At 42.0% G+C, this 19,464-nt stretch overlaps 1 protein-coding gene across 6 annotated transcripts; it reads left to right on the top strand.

Moving 5' to 3' along the window:
• The first annotated feature begins 1,719 nt into the window (after window positions 1-1,719).
• On the top strand, window positions 1,720-18,050 carry tspan33a (tetraspanin 33a). Of its 6 annotated transcripts, XM_031815385.1 has the most exons (10): window positions 1,817-2,116; window positions 8,995-9,094; window positions 9,721-9,783; window positions 11,126-11,183; window positions 11,789-11,916; window positions 12,516-12,590; window positions 13,790-13,885; window positions 14,258-14,386; window positions 14,604-14,765; window positions 15,150-16,221. In XM_031815385.1, exons 3-10 carry the CDS (start codon window positions 9,772-9,774, stop codon window positions 15,249-15,251), a joined length of 762 nt encoding a protein of 253 aa, XP_031671245.1. In that variant the 5' UTR covers window positions 1,817-2,116; window positions 8,995-9,094; window positions 9,721-9,771; the 3' UTR covers window positions 15,252-16,221. The 6 variants fall into 6 exon arrangements, with proteins under 6 accessions (XP_031671246.1, XP_031671247.1, XP_031671243.1 ...); XM_031815386.1 differs by having other exon boundaries at window positions 1,720-2,116; window positions 8,995-9,783; window positions 15,150-18,050; XM_031815387.1 differs by having other exon boundaries at window positions 1,722-2,116; window positions 8,991-9,094; window positions 11,126-11,916; window positions 15,150-18,050.
• Window positions 18,051-19,464: the final 1,414 nt, after the last annotated feature.

Genomic DNA, 19,464 nt, shown 5'->3' with positions numbered 1-19,464 from the left:
AATTTCATTACTACTACTACTACTACTTATCAGGCAAAACATAACAACTTAGGTTGGCTACATTCATGTATTTTCTCCACTCTACTCTATAGGCCTAGGAGCATGGAGTACTGAACAGAGGACCCTTTAATCCATAGCCTCTTTGCAGAAATAAGACGAACAGATCCAACTTGTCTGGTGCTAGCAGGCAGCCAGCTGGCACTAAAGGGCGACCCCAGAGGAGGGCTACCTGGAAGGCTGCCAGTGACTAAGAGAGTCCCAGGCCTCAAAAGCCTCCTGGACAGGGTCTGTAGTGTAATACCCTGGCATAACAGCATTCATTACAGGCCGTGAGGGTAAATTATTTGGTCCTATTTATTTCATTTTGTATCACTTTTTTTTAAGTATGGTGATCTCAGATGAAGGCACATGGTAATCTGAATTTCCTCACAATTCAAGGCATAAATACTATTGACTGTTCTCTCTTTGTGCATCTGTTTAACTTTGTAATCATATGAGAACATCAATGTCAAAGGAACTGATTATTTAAAGGCCCATTGCAGTCAAAGTTCAGTTCTCCTATGTTTTGTATCAATTGTACAACAGCTGATTAACTAACACTGTAAACGTGTTTAAAACAATTCTGATAGTTGCTGCTTGAAAATCCAATCTACATAGGACCTTCTAATCAGCAGGTTTGCATGGGCGGGAGTTTCGGCTTGCCAGGTGACGTCACCAGGCGGTAATTTGGTTAATAGACCAATAACAAAGAGAGTTCCAAACATAGAGATCCTATTAAATTACTAGAGGGGATCTATGTTATAAACCCTCCAAGTTCCAGAATGGAGTGAAAATGGCAGCCATATTGGTCAGGGACAAATCCAAACTAGTCTATGAATGGCCGTTGAGGCATAATCCAAATTTGATTTATGCAGAAAAAAACATGTAATGCATGTGATATATCTGCAAGTGTGTATTAAAATATTGTCAGATAATTATAACTACAGTTTTTTTACAGGTTTTATACACTTTCTGTATAAATAGCCTTTAAAATACATGTAAACAGATCCTAAATGTCTACATTTTTGTTTTCTTGGAAAGCTGTGAGTGCTATATTTTAAATTCTTAAAATGTATTATTTTACACAATATCTGATCAAAATGACCTTTAGACCATCATAAAAAGTGTCAAGTCTAGTCTAGTATTCTAATTCCTAATTCTGCCAATAACAGCTAGTTTTCAGTTTTCCCCTCTCAACTCAGACCACTCCCAGAAAGTCCAAGCAAAATTCTTGCTTGAGAAATTGTTTTTTTCCCATTTTTTAATGAAATCTATTACATTAATGTACTTAGCTAATTGTTACCCATAAATTATTTGATATTGATATAAAAATGGCTAATTGGGCCTTTAATGCCAAACCCTTTACGTTAAAGATATTTGACACCGTGTTACTATAAATCATGTAAAATTGAGCAAGTGTGTATTTATTGTGTAATTTGTGTACCAGTTTTATCTTATGTAGTCAAATGCACCTATAGCCTCAAACATAAAATTGGTTTGTTAATCATGTTTTAATTCATTAAAGCAAATTAATAGTTTTTTATTTTGTATTGTTTTGTAATTGATTACATTGCAGATACCAAACAAATTCAAAGTTACATATTCGGCTACATCCGTTAATCATTAATCACAGTAGCACTAGCAACTTTGTAACAGGTGACTCACGTCGCACAATACTGAGAAAGACGCCCTCTTTACAAACCCAAGGTTGCGCTGCTGCTGTAGGCTTGTGTCTCTGTTGTGTTTGTAGCCTATTTTCTCTAGACTTGTCTGAATAAGGAAATGTAATTGGAATCCAGCACCACCGAGGGTGAGAAGTGACTCGCTCTACAACGTAGACTACTGTAATTTACTCCGTAAATAAAAAGTAGCTATAAACGCACGTATGAATGCTTTGATTTACCTGGACTATTTCGGAAAGACCAAGGAAGGTGATAGCCAACATTTACGCACGGATTGGGTATTCTGATTTTTAACCATGGGGAAAAGAGCCGCGCTGGCGACTTACGATAAAGAGTTCAGCTTTGTCAGCCCAGTTGTCAAATATCTACTTTTCCTTTTTAACTTAATATTTTGGGTAAGTATTTCATATGCTTAGATTTCTCCTGGTTTTGTCTGCTGATTTTGCGTAATCTGTGCACCTCACTCTGCCCAATTTAAGTTTAGGCACACATTTTAATTGTACAAATTGTAAATATCCATTTGAGCAACTTCCAGTAATTTAGTCTACTTTGCTGTGAGAACTGGTTAACCATTGATTTAGGCTGTTAATTTGTTATTGTGTGAATGCATGAGAAAACCAGCCTCACTAACAAGACACATTCTTTCTAAGCCCCACAAAATAGTTATGTTACAATCATGTCTTCAATAGGATGAAACATTTAGCTATGTTTTTATGCCTTTGCGTCTATGCTACAAAACCATCATAATCAATCCTTAACCGTGGAAAATAACCAATATTGCCTATTCAAAGGAGTACATGAAATAAAGGTTGTATTCTGCTTCATGTTTGACACCAATGACTACTACTAGTGTCATACTAAAGGAGTGCTTATTTGCTGATGAACATGTTTAAACAGCAGCTACAACATCACAGCTGTGATAGTGGTGAGGAATGGAGCTACAGGCATGCTAAGGAATGCCTGCACATACTTTGCAGCTCTCTCATTGGTCAAAGTGTCACCTTGTTTTGGAACTCATTTGTGTTTTAAATAACCAATTTTACTCCATTAATAATGGACCTAGTCTTGATAGACGTTGGCTGCTAGAATACATTTAGACCTAAATTAATAGTCTTTATATAGAGGGGATCCAGACTCTCATTTCAATAATAATGTGAAAACCACTAGGAGTAGCAAACAAAACTCCAATATACACTGCTCTGTATACGCCAGCCCACTGTCACAGCACCTTTTTTAACCAAGCTGTTGCCAAGCAACGCAAAGTTTCATTTATTCATATGCTGATGGTGCAACATGGGGTTCTGTGAAAAGGGGGCCCATGCACTCTCCTCTCCAAATCTGTTTAGCAGTCAAATGAGCATATCAAATATGCCTCTTAGACACTTCAATCCGCTCGTAGAAAGCTGTTGAAACAGTTATCTGTGAGAGGGCTATTTGCTCTCTTCTTTGTTGTTGTTGCGAGACCTCATCAAATGCTTGTTACAGTTGTATTTTGCATGTTTGACTATCAGAAACTAATCTTGGCCCCATTTTTTTTTCTTTTGAATGAGCTTTCCTAGCCACAGTTTGTATCAAAATATGTGAGGAGGACCCCCCCCCCCAAAATCACTGTGTCACCAAGCACTGATATGCCTTTGATGGTGATGACACTAGAGTCTGCGCTGTTCTGAGCTACCTATGACACATTAGGAGATAGGAGCTCTTTGAAATATCCAGGCTTGGTGTTCTGTATTGAGTTCATACCTTTTGATATGGGCCCTGCTTTAACATCACACAGCATAGGCAATCATCCCATGATGACTGTCAGTGTAGGCACACTTGTCTATAGTGTCGGCAAAGGCTAGAATCTGGCCTAGTGCCCTTTGACACACCCCCTCGCTCTCTCTTTCCCCACTGCCATCATCTCTCACGATCTGTTCAATAGAAAAACATCTGGGGGGAAAATGTGCCACTCTGAATGCTCCTGATCTCATGACATCTGCTTTGTTTATGAGTGTCAGCATGCCGACTGATTTAGCTTCTTCCCCAAACGTTGTCCTTGAGTACAGAATATCTATAACAACTATGAAAAGGCAGCCAGCTGTTAAACATTAACAACTCTGGAAGCAGAAGTTTGCAAACTACGCAAATTGATAGTACAGATGTCAGCCTACTGTCAGGTGCTTGGGGGAACTGTAACTTTCACTCACTGTTCAACACTAAGGGGATTTCTGACTAAGACGCAAGAACAAGCAGCCTTGTTATTGCAGACTGGGATTTCCAGTGTTGGGTTTTAGTCCGTACTGCTTTGCAGTGTTAATAGGTTTTGACGTGGATTTATGTCCAGTTCTGCTGTGTTTACATTCCATAACTAGCGGAAACGTTGGCCTATCTTAGCTCTGGTCCAGGGTGTTAGTACGTATTCCTTTACTAACACCTTAGCTCTGGTCCAGGGTGTTAGTACGTATTCCTTTACTAACACCTTAGCTCTGGTCCAGGGTGTTAGTACGTATTCCTTTACTAACACCTTAGCTCTGGTCCAGGGTGTTAGTACGTATTCCTTTACTAACACCTTAGCTCTGGTCCAGGGTGTTTAGTAGGCATTCCTTTACTAACACCTTAGCTCTGGTCCAGGGTGTTTAGTAGGCATTCCTCCACTAACACCTTAGCTCTGGTCCAGGGTGTTAGTACGTATTCCTCTACTTACACCTTAGCTCTGGTCCAGGGTGTTAGTACGTATTCCTTTACTAACACCTTAGCTCTGGTCCAGGGTGTTTAGTAGGTTCTTCCTCTACTAACACCTTAGCTCTGGTCCAGGGTGTTTAGTAGGTTCTTCCTCCACTAACACCTTAGCTCTGGTCCAGGGTGTTTAGTAGGCATTCCTCCACTAACACCTTAGCTCTGGTCCAGGGTGTTTAGTAGGTTCTTCCTCTACTAATGCCTTAGCTCTGGTCCAGGGTGTTAGTACACGGTCCTCTACTAACACCTTAGCTCTGGTCCAGGGTGTTTAGTAGGTTCTTCCTCCACTAACACCTTAGCTCTGGTCCAGGGTGTTTAGTAGGTTCTTCCTCTACTATCACCTTAGCTCTGGTCCAGGGTGTTTAGTAGGTTCTTCCTCTACTAACGCCTTAGCTCTGGTCCAGGGTGTTTAGTAGGTTCTTCCTCTACTATCACCTTAGCTCTGGTCCAGGGTGTTTAGTAGGTTCTTCCTCTACTAACGCCTTAGCTCTGGTCCAGGGTGTTTACTAGGCGTTCCTCTACTAACACCTTAGCTCTGGTCCAGGGTGTTTAGTAGGTTCTTCCTCTACTATCACCTTAGCTCTGGTCCAGGGTGTTTAGTAGGCATTCCTCTACTAACAGAGAGGAGTTAATTAACCAGCAGAGGCAAATCTTTCTGGTTGTGTGAAGAGACCAGAGCTAATCCTTCCTATGCATAGCAGATACAGGCCGATTCATAGACAGGAAATGACAGAGCTTGAGGTTAGCTATGTGCAAAACAACATGTAGGCTACAGTGTCAGTGTGTCCACACCCGGATGTTCCCTGAAAATACTTTCCTTTCAGGTTTGATTCTTCATTATGTACAGTAATGGTATCATTACATCTGCTACATTTACCACATGGGTCACCTGCAGAAGTGGACATGGAAAAAGAGTAACTCAAGAACACACTAATGTAAAATAATTTCATTCACCATAAACAATTTTTTACATGTCAAAAAGATTTCACGGACGGAACCAGGTCCCCCCCCCCATCCCTGGCCACTTCTACATTGATTTACAAGTTTGAACATGGACGTCCTAAAAACAAACTCCTGATTGTTACAGTCCTGTCCCTCACAACGTACCACAAGTCAAAGAGCTACTCTTCGGCCTTGTGCAAACAGGATAAGATCTTGTAAAAACTTGCATCTCTGGCTGTGAGGAATGCATTTTTGAAGTAGTTTTTCACCCCCTCTGGCTAGCTGGAGAATGTGTCTGGAAGGACACATCTAACACCCTGCGTAGACTGTTAAACGCGAGGGAGTCATCAGTATTGCTACAAATGTGAACTATGGTGTGAACTATGGTGTGAACTATGGTGTGAGAGGTTATCTGAACAAACCACCAAGGAAGATATCTATCTCTAGTGACCACATGGCAATTCCATTTGAGGTACAGAGCTGTAGGAAGGCCGCCCATTTTCTGTTTCCATTTTCCCGAAATAACTTAGAGGGCAGAATTTACACCACAACCAATGAATCGCTCAACTCAAACTAATGACTGGATAGATGGCTCAAGAGTTTATTCTCTATCTTTGCATAGATAACAACAATGGTTTTGTAAACTGTCCATTTAGCCTCCTTTGTGCAGAGGAAGACTCGTCCTTACTCGGAGGACAGACTAGGCTTTTCCCTCCAAAGTGCAAGGTGTGGAAACTGGATACTGGAGTGGGAGAGGGGTGGCTGTGTGCTCCCTGTTATGTTGGTGAAGCTACAGGTTGGAGTTAAAAGTGAAAGGGCCATTATAAGAAAAGCCCTCTGATCGCTGCCAAGTTGTTTATTTAGTCAAACGAGAACGAACTCTATAGAACAGAACACATCCCAACTCACTAGTTCTGAACTGTGACCCATCAGCCTATTATGGATAACGTCACTAGTTGAACGTTGTTCGTCGGTTCCGTTATATGATTCTCTGTGTGCTAAACTGTATATTCGAGAATCCAATTTAGTTTTACATTGTATGCCACTTTTACTCACTCTGACTAAAACTAGTGTAAATACTACAGCACACCCACTTTGCAATGGTTCTGTTCTGACATGCACTGAATGGTTTTTGTTTACATTTTAAGTTACGTACACATTGCTAGTATTGTAGTCAAGTGACTAAACCTCATGTCCCACTAGAGTCCCAAGTCACTAGCGTTGTAGTTGAGTCACAAGTTCCTTGCTTATGCTAAAGCTTGTGCTCCAACAATCTTTCAAGCTACAGTTCACAGCGTAAAGAAAAATAGCTAGCTTAGTATACTGAACAAAAATATAAACTGGGCCTTAGGATCTCGTCACGGTAACTCTGTGCATTCAAATTGCCATTGATGCAATGAAATTGTTCTTATTGTCCGTAGCTTATGCCTGCCGATACCATAACCCAACCGCCACCATGGGGCACTTTGTTCATAACATTGACATTGGCAAACTGCTCGCCCACACCACGCCATACATGTGGTCTAAGGTTGTGAGTCTGGTTGGATGTACTGCCAAATTCTCTAAAACAACGGAGGTGGCTTATGGTAGAGAAATTAACCTTAAATTCTCTGGCAACAGCTCTGGTGGACTTTCCTGTAATCGGCATACCAATTGCACGCTCCCTCAACTTGAGACATCTGTGGCATTGTGTTGTGTGACAAAACTGCACGTTATTGTCTCCAACACAAGATGCACCTGTGTAAGGATCATGCTCTATGATCATATTATTGATATGCTACACCTGGCAGGTGGATGGATTATCTTGGCAAAGGAGAAATACTCACTAACAGGGATGTAAACAAATGTGTGCATAGTATTTGAAAGAAAAGCTTTTTGTGCATATGGAACATTTCTGGGATCCTTTATTTCAGCTCATAAAACATGGGACCAACACATGTTGGGTTTTATATTTTTGTTCAATGTATATTAGTAAGGCTTGTTAGGTAATACAAGAGTTGTAGATAGCACGTTGAATTATGCAAAGGAGAGAAACTTTAATGAACAACTAAAGCCTGGTTCACATTGGCAGTTTGAAGTGACTCAAATCCTTCTTTTTTTTTTTGCATATCCCATTGTCATCTGTTATTTTTCTTGCAGTCCGAAAAGCCAAAAAGCACATGGAATAGGATATTTCAAACCACATTTCACACTACCTTCATAGGTGGTTTGAAGTCTGATACGTCACATGGCCAGGAATCAGATTTGTGTCTGAGCGGTCAAATCTGAATTTTCTGAATTTTCAAGTGGTTTTTAGACTGTTATTTGGTATATCTTGTTGCTTGCTAGCTACTCTGACAGTTTGACAAGATCATGTGGTAGCCAACTAGCTAGTTAATAGTTTACAAACCTATTAGTGAATGTGCTAGAAAGCTACCCAGCTAGCTAGTTAATAGTTTACAAACCTATTAGTGAATGTGGCTAGCTAGTTAACTGCTGTGGCCAAAAAGGACTCCTTTTGAAAGTTGGATCATCTTATCCTTTTGAGGCTTTAAAAGTGTCCTTGCACTATGATTTTGAACATTCAAAGCAACTGGGAAACTTAGCCTGCTACATAACTTCTGAGTGCTAAGAAGCACGAGCACCACCACCAATCAGCCTATGCCACTGTGCACACATAGCCTTGTCAGCAATTTTTACCTTAACTAGACAAGTCAGTTAAGAACAAATTCTTATTTTCAATGACGGCCTAGGAACAGTGGGTTAACTGCCTGTTCAGGGGCAGAATGACAGATTTGTACCTTGTCAGCTCGGGGGTTTGAACTTGCAACCTTCCGGTTACTAGTCCAACGCTCTAACCACTAGGCTACCCTGCCACCCCAAATGACTGCAGTCTTAACACACACACATCTGATTTGGTCACTTGTAACTTGCTGTTTGAACAGTCACTATTCCTAAATGGATTTGGAAAATAAACTGATTTGAGCATTTAAGGCCTGCAATGTGAAGAAAGCTTAAGTTACTAGTGATCAAGACTGAGTTCAAGTCACCACAATGGTTGAGTTAAGAATCATGAAAAGTTCAGGACTCGTGGGGCTACAGCACCTCTGCAGGGTGTTAACTGATAATCAATGTTTTCCCATGTCATTGTCAATCTGTGATTGACAGAAGAGATGACCAATGGGGCTGAGTTGTCACCACCATAACAACCAGGGTTGAAGTATGGATATAGTTTCTCAGTGAAGGCGTTGCCAATGAAAGAGAAGATATGATGTGGAGAACAAGTCTCATAAAAGGAGACCTGACCCTCCTCAAAATCCACAAACACCCCCACTCTCCTGAGCTTCTTCTTAAGGCAGACTGGGGTGCGACCAATTCGACAGACCCAATCACCTAGGAGTCGTGCATTCCAGAATCCATTTTCAGGGTACCGTAACAGGAGGGCTCTGTTTGTGGACTCTTTAATTACTCCCAAAACCTAGTAGTTTCTCTCAACCTGCACCTCGTAGTAGAATCTTCCTGAGGAGAGGCCCTCCTTTCCCATGACACTGGGAATATTCCAATGCCTTTCTAGGTCTTATTAGAGAGAATGTTGCCTGTATCCATCTCTCACTTTTTTCCTGTCCTCAGACAGAACAAGATAGCGATGTCTTGTATCAGGGTCCAGAGTCACATCCACTGCCCATTGCTGGACCTTCTTCATCTCAGCATCACACAACTTCTCCATCTCCTTGGTAACGGTATCCTCCACCTGAGACACAGCTCTCCTTAAGTCCCCCACACACAGATCACAGTAAACACTGATCTTAGTCCAGTCCCTGGTGTTCATGGGGTGCACAGGGATGGGAAGCTCTGGACTAGATGAAGGTCCTCAGTGTGTGAAATCTGCTCTAGCTCAGTGCTTCTCCTCTTTAACTCAGTGATTTCCTGCTCCAGCTTTTTAATGAGCCCTTCAGCCTGCCTCTCTGCTGATTTCTGCTTCTTCTCAATCACCCCAATGAGCTCAGCCTGGCTTCTTTCAATGAACTCCACCAGAGCAGTGAAGACCTGCACATCTGCTATTTCTCGATTTGCGTCTTTCTTGCTGGCCTCCACAGAGCGTTTTGATATCACTGATCTTCTGCAGTCGCTCCCGGCTCATTTGCTGCACTTGTGACTCCGTCTTCCCCAGCTGAGCCTTCCTCTCCCCAAACTCTTCCTCAAGAGGGACGGTGTGCTGAGTCTTGTGGTCAGTCTCTGTGCAGAACTGACACACACACACACACACACACACACACACACACACACACACACACGTCTGGTCAGTCCTACAGAACAGCTCCATGAGTGTGTTGTGCTTCTTACACATCATGTCTTCCAGGTTCTCCGCAGGGTTGATCAGTTTGTGTCTCTTCAGTGCTGGGGCTATCTGATGAGGCTGCAGGTGAGTCTCACAGTAGGAGGTCAGACAAAAGTGATAACTAAGTGGCTCCGGGAACAAAACATCAATATTTAGGGTCCATGGCCAGGAAACTCCCCAGACCTTAATCCCATTGAGAACTTGTGGTCAATCCTCAAGAGGCGTGTGGACAAACAAAAACCCACAAATTCTGACAAACTCCAAGCATTGATTATGCAAGAATGGGCTGCCAACAGTCAGGATGTGGCCCAGAAGTTAATTGACAGCATGCCAGGGCGGATTGCAGAGGTCTTGAAAAAGAAGGGTCAACACTGCAAATATTGACTCTTTGCATCAACTTCATGTAATTGTCAATAAAAGCCTTTGACACTTATGAAATGCTTGTAATTATGCTTCAGTATTCCATAGTAACATCTGACAAAAATATCTAAAGACACTGAGGCAGCAAATTTTGTGTAAATTTATATTTGTGTCATTCTCAAAACTTTTGGCCACGACTGTAGTTTAAAGGTAAAATCCGACTTTAACCAGAAAGGATTAATAGCAGGAAGATGACTTCTCCTCACCTGCTACAGTAACCTCTCTCTCCACTCTCTGCTGTGTGGATGGGTTTTTTCTTTCTCCTCAGAATCAGACAGAAACAAAAATGTAATGTTTTATGCAATTCCGAGGTCTCCAGGGGGTTGATTCTGGTTCTGAAAAGCAGCTTAAAGTTTCTGTAGTTGAATGTTAAGTTTCACTTGAGCGTAGTGACATCCCGTAGCTCCTGCCTGGCTGTGTGTGTATCTGCTCCATAGAGTTATAACTATGGTCTGCTCTTAAAGGAGAAGACTTCCATTTCCAGAGTAAGCTGTTTCTCACATACCTCCTTACTGTTTTCTATACTATTGTGAATATGATAATGATGATAATGATGATACTGTAAGAGCTGTTTGAAAATGTACTTTTGGCCTGCCTGGTGACATCACCAGGTAGTACATTTGGTAATTGACCAATAAAAAAGAATTCCAAACCCCTCTGCCAATAACAGCTAGTTTTCAGTTTTCCTCCCAGACTCCCAGACAATCCTAGAAACATTTTTGATTGAGAAATTGCTCTTTGCCAAGAAGGTATTGTTGTTTTCAATTACAATGGTCAAAAACAAACAACCACAGTAAGGTAATGAATTATTTGATATTGAGATAAAAACATCTGCCTTGGACAGTTTAAATCCCTCCTGTTCTCCCCCATTTGAGACTGCATGTCTTTCTCCTGTGTTATACTGTCACAAAGACACAGGTTCATATTTAGTCTCATATCGTTCTACTCCATAAGCCTAGTTACAACAAGAAAAATAACATTGACTTTTTTCTTTTCATTTTATCAGATGATCTCATTGGTGTTGATGTCTGTTGGTATTTACGCCAGGATGATGAAACATGCCGGTAAGTGATCCTCCATTGACTCAATGGATGCCTACATTCAGTGTGAATTTCCAGAGCTGTTTGTATGGCATTCTAGTGGTGCTTTCATACTGAGTTCAATAGGCCTAGGTCCTGCACCATACTGTAGCTAAACGTTTTTAAAAGGAAAACAAAAATGAGTTTCTTATTGGACCAGGTAGTCTCATCCCATCCTGTTTCACTCCATTTCTCCTGTTTTGTGCCTTTATGAACACGACCCTGGTCGCAACACCAAGGCAGAAATGCCAAGGCAGTACAGGACGTTTATAGAGTATGTCATTTTGTTTATGTGGTTCCAAAGGTCCCTCTGTTAGGAAGAATGTCAAAAATACAAACGGCTCACAACTTCTTCTAAGGTTTGATGAATATCCCCACTATGTTTGTAATTCCTTCTAAGATAAGAACCAACTTCAGTCATTGTAACTCTCTCTCGCTCGCTCTCTCTCTGGCGCCATGTATTCTCACTCACTCACTCACTCACTCACTCTTTGGCTCCACGTATGCTCTTTCTCTCTCCACTCTCTCCGGTACATGATTCTTTCACTTGCTCTCGGTCCCTTTTCTCCCTCTCTTTCTCCCTCTCCCAGAGGCAGCCATGGCCTGTCTAGCGGTGGACCCTGCCATCCTGCTGCTGATCGTGGGGGTGCTCATGTTCTTCATCACCTTCTGTGGCTGTGTGGGCTCCCTCAGAGAGAACATCTGCCTCCTACAGACAGTCAGTGGTCTAGCCCACTTCTAACTCTTTTTAAAAGAGCACCCTCAAATCAAAATCAAATCAAATGTTATTGGTCACATTCACAGAATACAACAGGTGTAGACTTCACTGTGAAATGCTTACTTACGAACGTATTCCCCACAATGCAGACTTGTATTTGATAAATAAAACCTTCATGCCTACCTACCTTCCTTGAAGAAATCAGTGATCTGTTAAGGATTGGTGGGTGAAAGCAATAAGATAGAAATGGTGCTTTCACATAGCCAAACGTATGAATCAGTTATCTCTACCTCAAGGAAGGCAGGCAGGATGGAAGGAAGAATGCATTCTAAAAATATTGGAATTGGACCACTGCCAATTATCAGCTGTGTTGTGCTCTATCATTTGAATAGCCTAGTATGAGATACTTTAGTCCTCCTCAGGTTATCTGCTGAAGGGGGTTTTGACTCCTGAAGGATTACCAGGCTAATACATTCTTATCCATAAGACTTGTGTGAGTCTTGCCCTCAGACTGAACAAATGATTAACTCTTCCTCTCTCTCTCTCTTTCCTTCTTTCTTTTTTCCTTCCTGCCTTCCTTCCTTCCTTATTTCCTCCAGTTCTGCATCTTCCTGACTATCATCTTTCTGCTGCAGCTAGCTACAGGTGTCCTGGGCTTCGTCTTCTCAGATAAGGTACTGTATCTCCACTAGGAAAGGATAGTGATACCCCCATAATTCTCATAGAATTATTGGGGTATCACTGGGAATTATGGGGGTATCACTATGGGAATTATGGGGGTATCACTATGGGAATTATGGGGGTATCACTATGGGAATTATGGGGGTATCACTATGGGAATTATGGGGGTATCACTATGGGAATTATGGGGGTATCACTATGGGAATTATGGGGGTATCACTATGGGAATTATTTTTATTGGTTGTATCATGCAGCATTTTATTACCCATAATAAACTGTACATGTCGGTTCCCCCTAAGAAGTTTACTCTGGGAACTCCTTCCCTCACGTTCCGTCTCCTCCACCCCTGCCTCTAGCTAGGTCATTATACCTGGACCTGGTCCCAACATTCTGTCCTTCTCCAGTTCTTGTTAAAGAAGTGCAACATCTCTCTTTGAGGTCAATTCAATAGATTGTTACTGTCCCCAAAGGGCAGTTCTTGTGCAGAATCAAATCTGCGTAATTGAAACGTACACACAGCATATACAACAAGAGAAATAGAAATCATTAAAAGAGAAAGATTTGATGTGAATTCACAATATTTACAAGAGCAGCCAACGAAAGCCATGCTTTTGGATTAGACTTTCATACATTGTGACTGTTGAAAAAGGTTGGCTTTCTAATGTTCAATTGGCTCAGTTAGTGCTCATATCAGTTCATTTAAGTAATTACCGTAAGATAAGGGTCAGAAATATATGATAATGACGACAATAATGCTAATGTACATTTAGATGAGGAAGTTATTTTTTTTAGGCTGTTTGTCAGTCTGTGACTTGTGGCCAGAGAGCGCCCTCTGCTGCTAGTTGCCTTCAACTGCACTTCACCGGTCGATTTAACTCATCCAGCAGCAGGCTGTTGGTTTTCAGAGGAATGTACTACGTGTAAACTTTGAGTGTGCGCGTGCCACTGTGCGTGCTTGCTTACGTGTGTGTGCACGTTTGTAAAGACAGAATGCAGCTTAAAGAAAGTCAGGTCTGTTTTCTAACTATGGGGGTATTATATTACCAGGATTTACTCAGGATAAATACATGTGTGTAATTCATTCATGTGGGAACAATCTTGTCTTGCTCAGGGTACAATTGAGTGTATTAGTTGATTGACTAAACAAATTATTTAAAGCAAATGTCATCTTTCTTTTCTTTATTTTCTAAAGGCACGGAATAAAGTGAGTGAGATTATCAACAATGCCATCGTTCATTATAGGGATGACATTGACCTCCAGAACCTCATCGACTTTGGTCAGAAAGAGGTGAGGAGGGGACCACATATAACTGGAAACAACACTTTCTCACTGTAATACTTGTTGTTCCCAAATAATACACGTTGATCTCAAGTACTGTACAGCGACGGTAGTTACACTACTGTTTATTCAGTACTGAGGGGTCTTTGTCAGATTTGGTTTTGAGATGATCCTTTTTGGTTCCTCTATCTTCCTCAACTGAAAACAACAGTTCATTGTATAGATCTTAATCAGAAATGTGTCTCACAAGCTACTGAGTTAAAAGACAACATCTACACACCACACTGACAACAAGTTTCACACAAATACAGACTGACAGCTGTTGACTACACAGGCTATACAATCCATTAACCAATGACTTGTTTGTCCTCGTCTCCTCAGTTCAGCTGTTGTGGAGGTGTCACCTACACCGACTGGTCTCAGAACATGTACTTCAACTGCACCACAGACAACCGCAGCCGAGAGCGCTGCTCTGTTCCCTTCTCCTGCTGCCTGCTGTCTAAAGATGAGGTCAGGGGTTAGAGGTCGGGGCCTTGGGGTATTACAATCATCTTGCCAGCAACTTGTTACAGTGGTTAAATCATGACAGGCTACAGTTAAGTGTGCTATTTTTATGTTCCACTTTATTGTCAAGTGTGATTTAGTTTCAACCGAGCACAATGTGCAATGTCATGTACGTACTTGTGCATTATTGTGCATTGTAATTCAAATGTATCTCTCTCTGCAGGCGGTCATTAATACAATGTGTGGTCAGGGGATGCAGGAGCTGCCATATCTACAGGCTGGTGCCTTCATCCACACAAATGGCTGCATCGACAAGCTGGTCAACTGGATCCACAGCAACCTGTTCATGCTAGGGGGCATCGCCCTGGGTCTGGCCATCCCACAGGTAGACATCACACACACACTTGTAGAGTATATTCCAGGGTTGGGGTCCATTCCAATTGATGTCACTCAATTCCTTCAAATCAAACAGTAGAAATACATAGCTTCTCCTTTTCAGGTTATTAAGAAGTAACTGAAAGTACATTTTGTTATTTTAATTGTTAAATTGGAATTTCAGTGTACTTCTTGAATTGACTGACTTCAATTTAATTTGACCCCAGTCCTGGTCTATTTAGATTCACATTGTAACTCTATGGGCACATCATCTAGAAGTGTAGAGAGGGTCAGGAACCACATGAAGTCACTTCTCTAAAGTCACTTCTCTGCTCACCCAGCCTCTATTGTTTTCCTGTGTCCTCTTTCTCTCTCTCTCTCTTTCTGTCATTAGCTGGTGGGGATCCTCTTGTCTCAGATTCTGATCAACCAGATAAAGGACCAGATTGAGCTTCAGAACTACAACCTGCAGCACCGTACTGACCCTTGGCAGTAACCTGGTCATGATCAGGTCCTACCCGATCAAACTGGACCAGGACTAGGTCATCAACCCCAGGGTCACCCAGGGGGTGTGGGAGTCTGGAATTCTACCCCCTTCTGCTGGATGGGGCTCAAGCTTTCATGTAGATGGTGTTCATTTTCAAGGCTGCTTGATCATTTCAATGGTGCAAGGACTGGCTTTGAGGCCAAAGATTCTGGTTGGATGCTCCACCATTTGACAAGAGTCGAGGTGGTCTGCTCTCTTTCTGCGTTCTTGACTCTCTTGCGTGTCTTTTTGTTCAGTATATAATCTAACCAACTGAGCTACCAGAACCAATGGTTTATTTCCTGAATGGGTTGATGTAGGTGAGGGACCAGACCCATGTGAAATGGCTGAGAAACCAAGGTTCCGAAAAGGTCTAGATGCCTGGACAGTGTGTCAATGTGTGCTTGTTTCGTTTTAGCTCACCCAGTATCCTGGATGGGTGGAGTTTTCACTTTATGACCAATGGAATGGTCAATGTTGAAACTCTGCCCACCCTGTGCCCCAGGGGAGCTAAAATGAATGCATCTAATCAGGAAGTACTCCAGCCAGACAGCCAATGGAGAACTCCTCCATTCACAGCTATTCGTCATTTGACTCATCTCAAATATGGCACGATCTGTAATTTATTGAAAAGGGAAAAAACCCAGCAACCGGAGTCCAAACCCTGCTGAAATAATGTAGACTCTGTCCAGTTACTTTTTTGTCAATGTGGTTTACGACATTGATCTGTTATTTATATCCATCCAGTTATCCGCTAATACTCTCATAGAGTTGAGAACAAGACAATTCTGTCGGCCCTTCTCAAATATGAAAGCGCAAACCCAAGTAATGTAATAAAGCTCATTAGCTTTACAGTCAATTTAGCTTGTGTGTATGTTAAATCTCCCAACTGTAGTTTGCCATGCATGCTATAACAAGTTTTATAAACTGGGTTGTTTGATCCCTGAAGCCTTTCTTTTTACTGCGCCATTTATGTTGGTAACCAGTTTGTAATAGCAATAAGGCACCTTGGGGGTTTGTGGTATATGGCCAATATACCACGGCTAAGGGCTGTATCCAGGCACTCAGCGTTGCGTCTTGCATAAGAACAGCCCTTAGCCGTGGTATATTGCCGATATACCACACCCCCCCAAGCCTTATTGCTTAAATAAATCATTGCACCTACAGCCTTTACAGTAAAGTGTTACCCAATTGATTTCTACACATTTTAAGGGATATTCTCATTTAGTTTTACATCAAATCCATTCACACAGAGTAAATTGTTGTCCCCCCTTTGCCTCCAGAACAGCCTGAATTCTTCAGGGCATAGATTCTACAAGGTGTGGCGTTCAAACGTTGCTCTATTGGTATCAAGGGACTTCATGTCTTCACCAGGCAGGATGGAGCCATGGACTCATGCTGCTTACGCCAAATCCTGACTCGTTGGACCAGACAATGTTTTTCCACTCCTCAGTTGTCCAGTGTTGGTGATGGCGTGCCCACTGGAGCCGCTTCTTCTTGTTTTTAGCTGATAGGAGTGGAACCTGGTGTGGTCATCTGCTGCAAATAGCCCATCCGTGACATGGACCGACGAGTTGTGCGTTTCGAGATGCCGCCTGTTAGCTTGCACGAGTTTTGTTTGTCTCACCATTCTCGGTAAACCCTAGACAAGCCCAGGAGACCGTCTGTTTCTGAGATCCTGGAACCGGCACACCTGGCATCGACGATCATACCACGCTCAAAGTCACTTAGGTGACGCGTTTTGCCCATTCTAACATTCAATCAACAATAACTGAATGCCTATCTGCATGCTTTATAGAGCAAGCCATTGACAGGTGACTCACTGTCTGTAGGAGCGACCCATTTTCGTGAACGGGGTGGTTAACCTAATAATCTGGCCACTAAGTGTATATTTCAAGCTAAATTGACTGTAAATACATTCCTTTCAATAAAGCATATCTTTTGTATATGAAGCATTGTGGGTATCCATACAGACCAATAATGTAATTGTAGTTTATTACTCACTGAGCTACTAGGGGATTTCCCCATTTGAAAGCGCAACATAAAGGCCTGATTTTATAATAAACAGTCTTATTTTCCGTAACGCCTTTTACACAAGCACTGGTGTTTAGATTGGCAAGCGCTGCAACGCTGGAGTTTACACTAATGCTGTGACTCTCCATAACATAACCATGTTGGGCCGTCAGCTAAACCTGTTGGCATTTCCACTCACAGGGGTTGTGTTCCTTAGAGCACGCGACGGAAAATGAAATTGAGCGCTTCTTATGGGACAAGTCCTGTTTTAGTCCGTTTTGTTCCTAATGAACATGACCCAGTTAGGTCCACTGGGAATAGCAGTTTTTTTCTCTCAAAATGTGGGTCAACATACTGTTACTGGTCAAGACTACTGATTAGCTCTGTATTTAAACGGTACAGGTGGGTGTGGAATTCATTCTAGTAACTGACCCATGTAAAATCCTAAGAATTAACATTAAAAAACACTTTTACATGTCAAAATTAGTTCCACAATTCCCCTTAGGTACAGAGAGTATTTACTTTGACTCTACGTGGTAAAATGGTAATTACTCTCTTATGTAAAGACAATATCTTGTGAATTCTTTATTTGTTTCTTTGGGAATCATCACAACAAGCACTCCAATCCATGTATCAGCTAGTTGGTTACCAATTGTGTTGAATTCATGTAATTAGTGCCAGAAACTACCCAATGACACCATTTCTAATTGTCCTAATAAACGCCAGGTAAATACCAGTGGAAACGGTGGTCTAAAATGAAGTGTTACTGTATATTTAAGAGTCTCATGACATTCTTTCCCTGTATTGTACTCCCAGATGGCTTGTTGTGACCTGTCAGTGGGTGGGCGATGAGGACATAGGGGTTGAGGTAGCGTGAGAGAAAATGACACATGGATATAGGCATAAATGGCTACTGACCTCCAACCTCTCCAAATGTGTCTATAAGCTCCAGTAGGACCACTGTGACAACAGGTTACACAACTGTATGTTCTGTTACTGCTGTAGTATCATGTGAAAGCATGTCTGTGTACGCTATCCACACAGACTACATGTGTGTTCTATAGTCAATCAGTTTAACACATGTATGTTGTTTTATTGTCTAATCTGCAGTTTCACAGATTGTACCAGCCAGTGTTGCAATACTTAACACAAGTGTAGTATGGTCTTGTACTGCCCACAATACAACATGTTGAAATAGAAATGCAGGGGAAATTATAAGTGAGTTTGAGTGTATTTTTATTTAAAAATGTTCCATGATTTGGTTGCAAACACTGAAGTTCATTCCAGGCTAGTTGGGGCTGAAAGTCTAATATAGCTGTGAACAGTCAGACGTCAAACATTAAAATGGTTCCTCTCCACCCCGTTTGGCAAATGAAAACCTGAGCTTAGATGCATTCCTGGCCTGAAATCTGATGTGCCTGGGCTTGGGAGCAGACACACTCTGCATGTGAAGCCCTTCTTCTCCATACACCTTTCTACTTTGTGCACATGGCCCTGCAGTTGTTTTAACTAATTGCATGAACTATAACATTATAGGCCTACGGGCCAGGTGTTCATAATGTCAGTGTGATGGGGGAAGTTATTCAGAGGCAGGCATTGAGACATCAGCGACAGTGTGTTCTGTAGGAAGTCGCAGGTTCATTAACACACAGGACTTAGGCACAGTCTCTACTACTAATATGTATTCCAGGGGACATCATGTTACACAGATCAATATGAAATGAGAAGTCACATTGGCACTTTTCTCTCTGGTGTAATAACTGACTTGTAGATGAGTCTGTCTCTCTCTTCTGGTGTGTGCGTGCGTGCGTGCCTGCGCGCGCAGAGAAAGCAAGAGAGATTTGGCCGGGTGCTCCAGTGAGGGGCCCACGTGCTCTGTGTGTGGTCCTGGTCTCTCCCTGACTCATTCTCAGACAGCCATGTTGCTATGGGTTTTAAGGAGGCCCAATGCTTCACTCAGAGAGAACGATGGGGAAACATGGGGCTCCCCTCATTCATACAGCACAGGCCAAAAACAAAACACCCATTGTCATTTCAACCAGCAGGAGGTAGGCTGTTGGAGCATTACATCTAATGCACTGCCCTATAACGGTCAGGTTAGAGAGAGGCTTTGATCACATCACAAGCACGAAGAGGATTGTTTGAGACTGTATGGTGTTCTGTCTATGTG

This window comes from Oncorhynchus kisutch, unplaced genomic scaffold (genome assembly GCF_002021735.2).
Source record: "Oncorhynchus kisutch isolate 150728-3 unplaced genomic scaffold, Okis_V2 Okis09a-Okis19a_hom, whole genome shotgun sequence".
Lineage (NCBI taxonomy): Eukaryota > Metazoa > Chordata > Actinopteri > Salmoniformes > Salmonidae > Oncorhynchus > Oncorhynchus kisutch.
Note: the sequence above shows the minus strand (reverse complement) of the source record. Positions and strands in the feature narration are given on the sequence as shown.

What these genes read in the sequence shown, in the direction of transcription:
- tspan33a (XM_031815383.1), top strand. Translation starts at nt 2,018, where the DNA reads ATGGGGAAAAGAGCCGCGCTGGCGACTTACGATAAAGAGTTCAGCTTT. An exon ending in GCTTCGTCTTCTCAGATAAG is followed by an intron (nt 12,591 to 13,789) that starts GTACTGTATCTC and finishes TATTTTCTAAAG; the next exon opens with GCACGGAATAAAGTGAGTGA. An exon ending in TGGGTCTGGCCATCCCACAG is followed by an intron (nt 14,766 to 15,149) that starts GTAGACATCACA and finishes TTCTGTCATTAG; the next exon opens with CTGGTGGGGATCCTCTTGTC.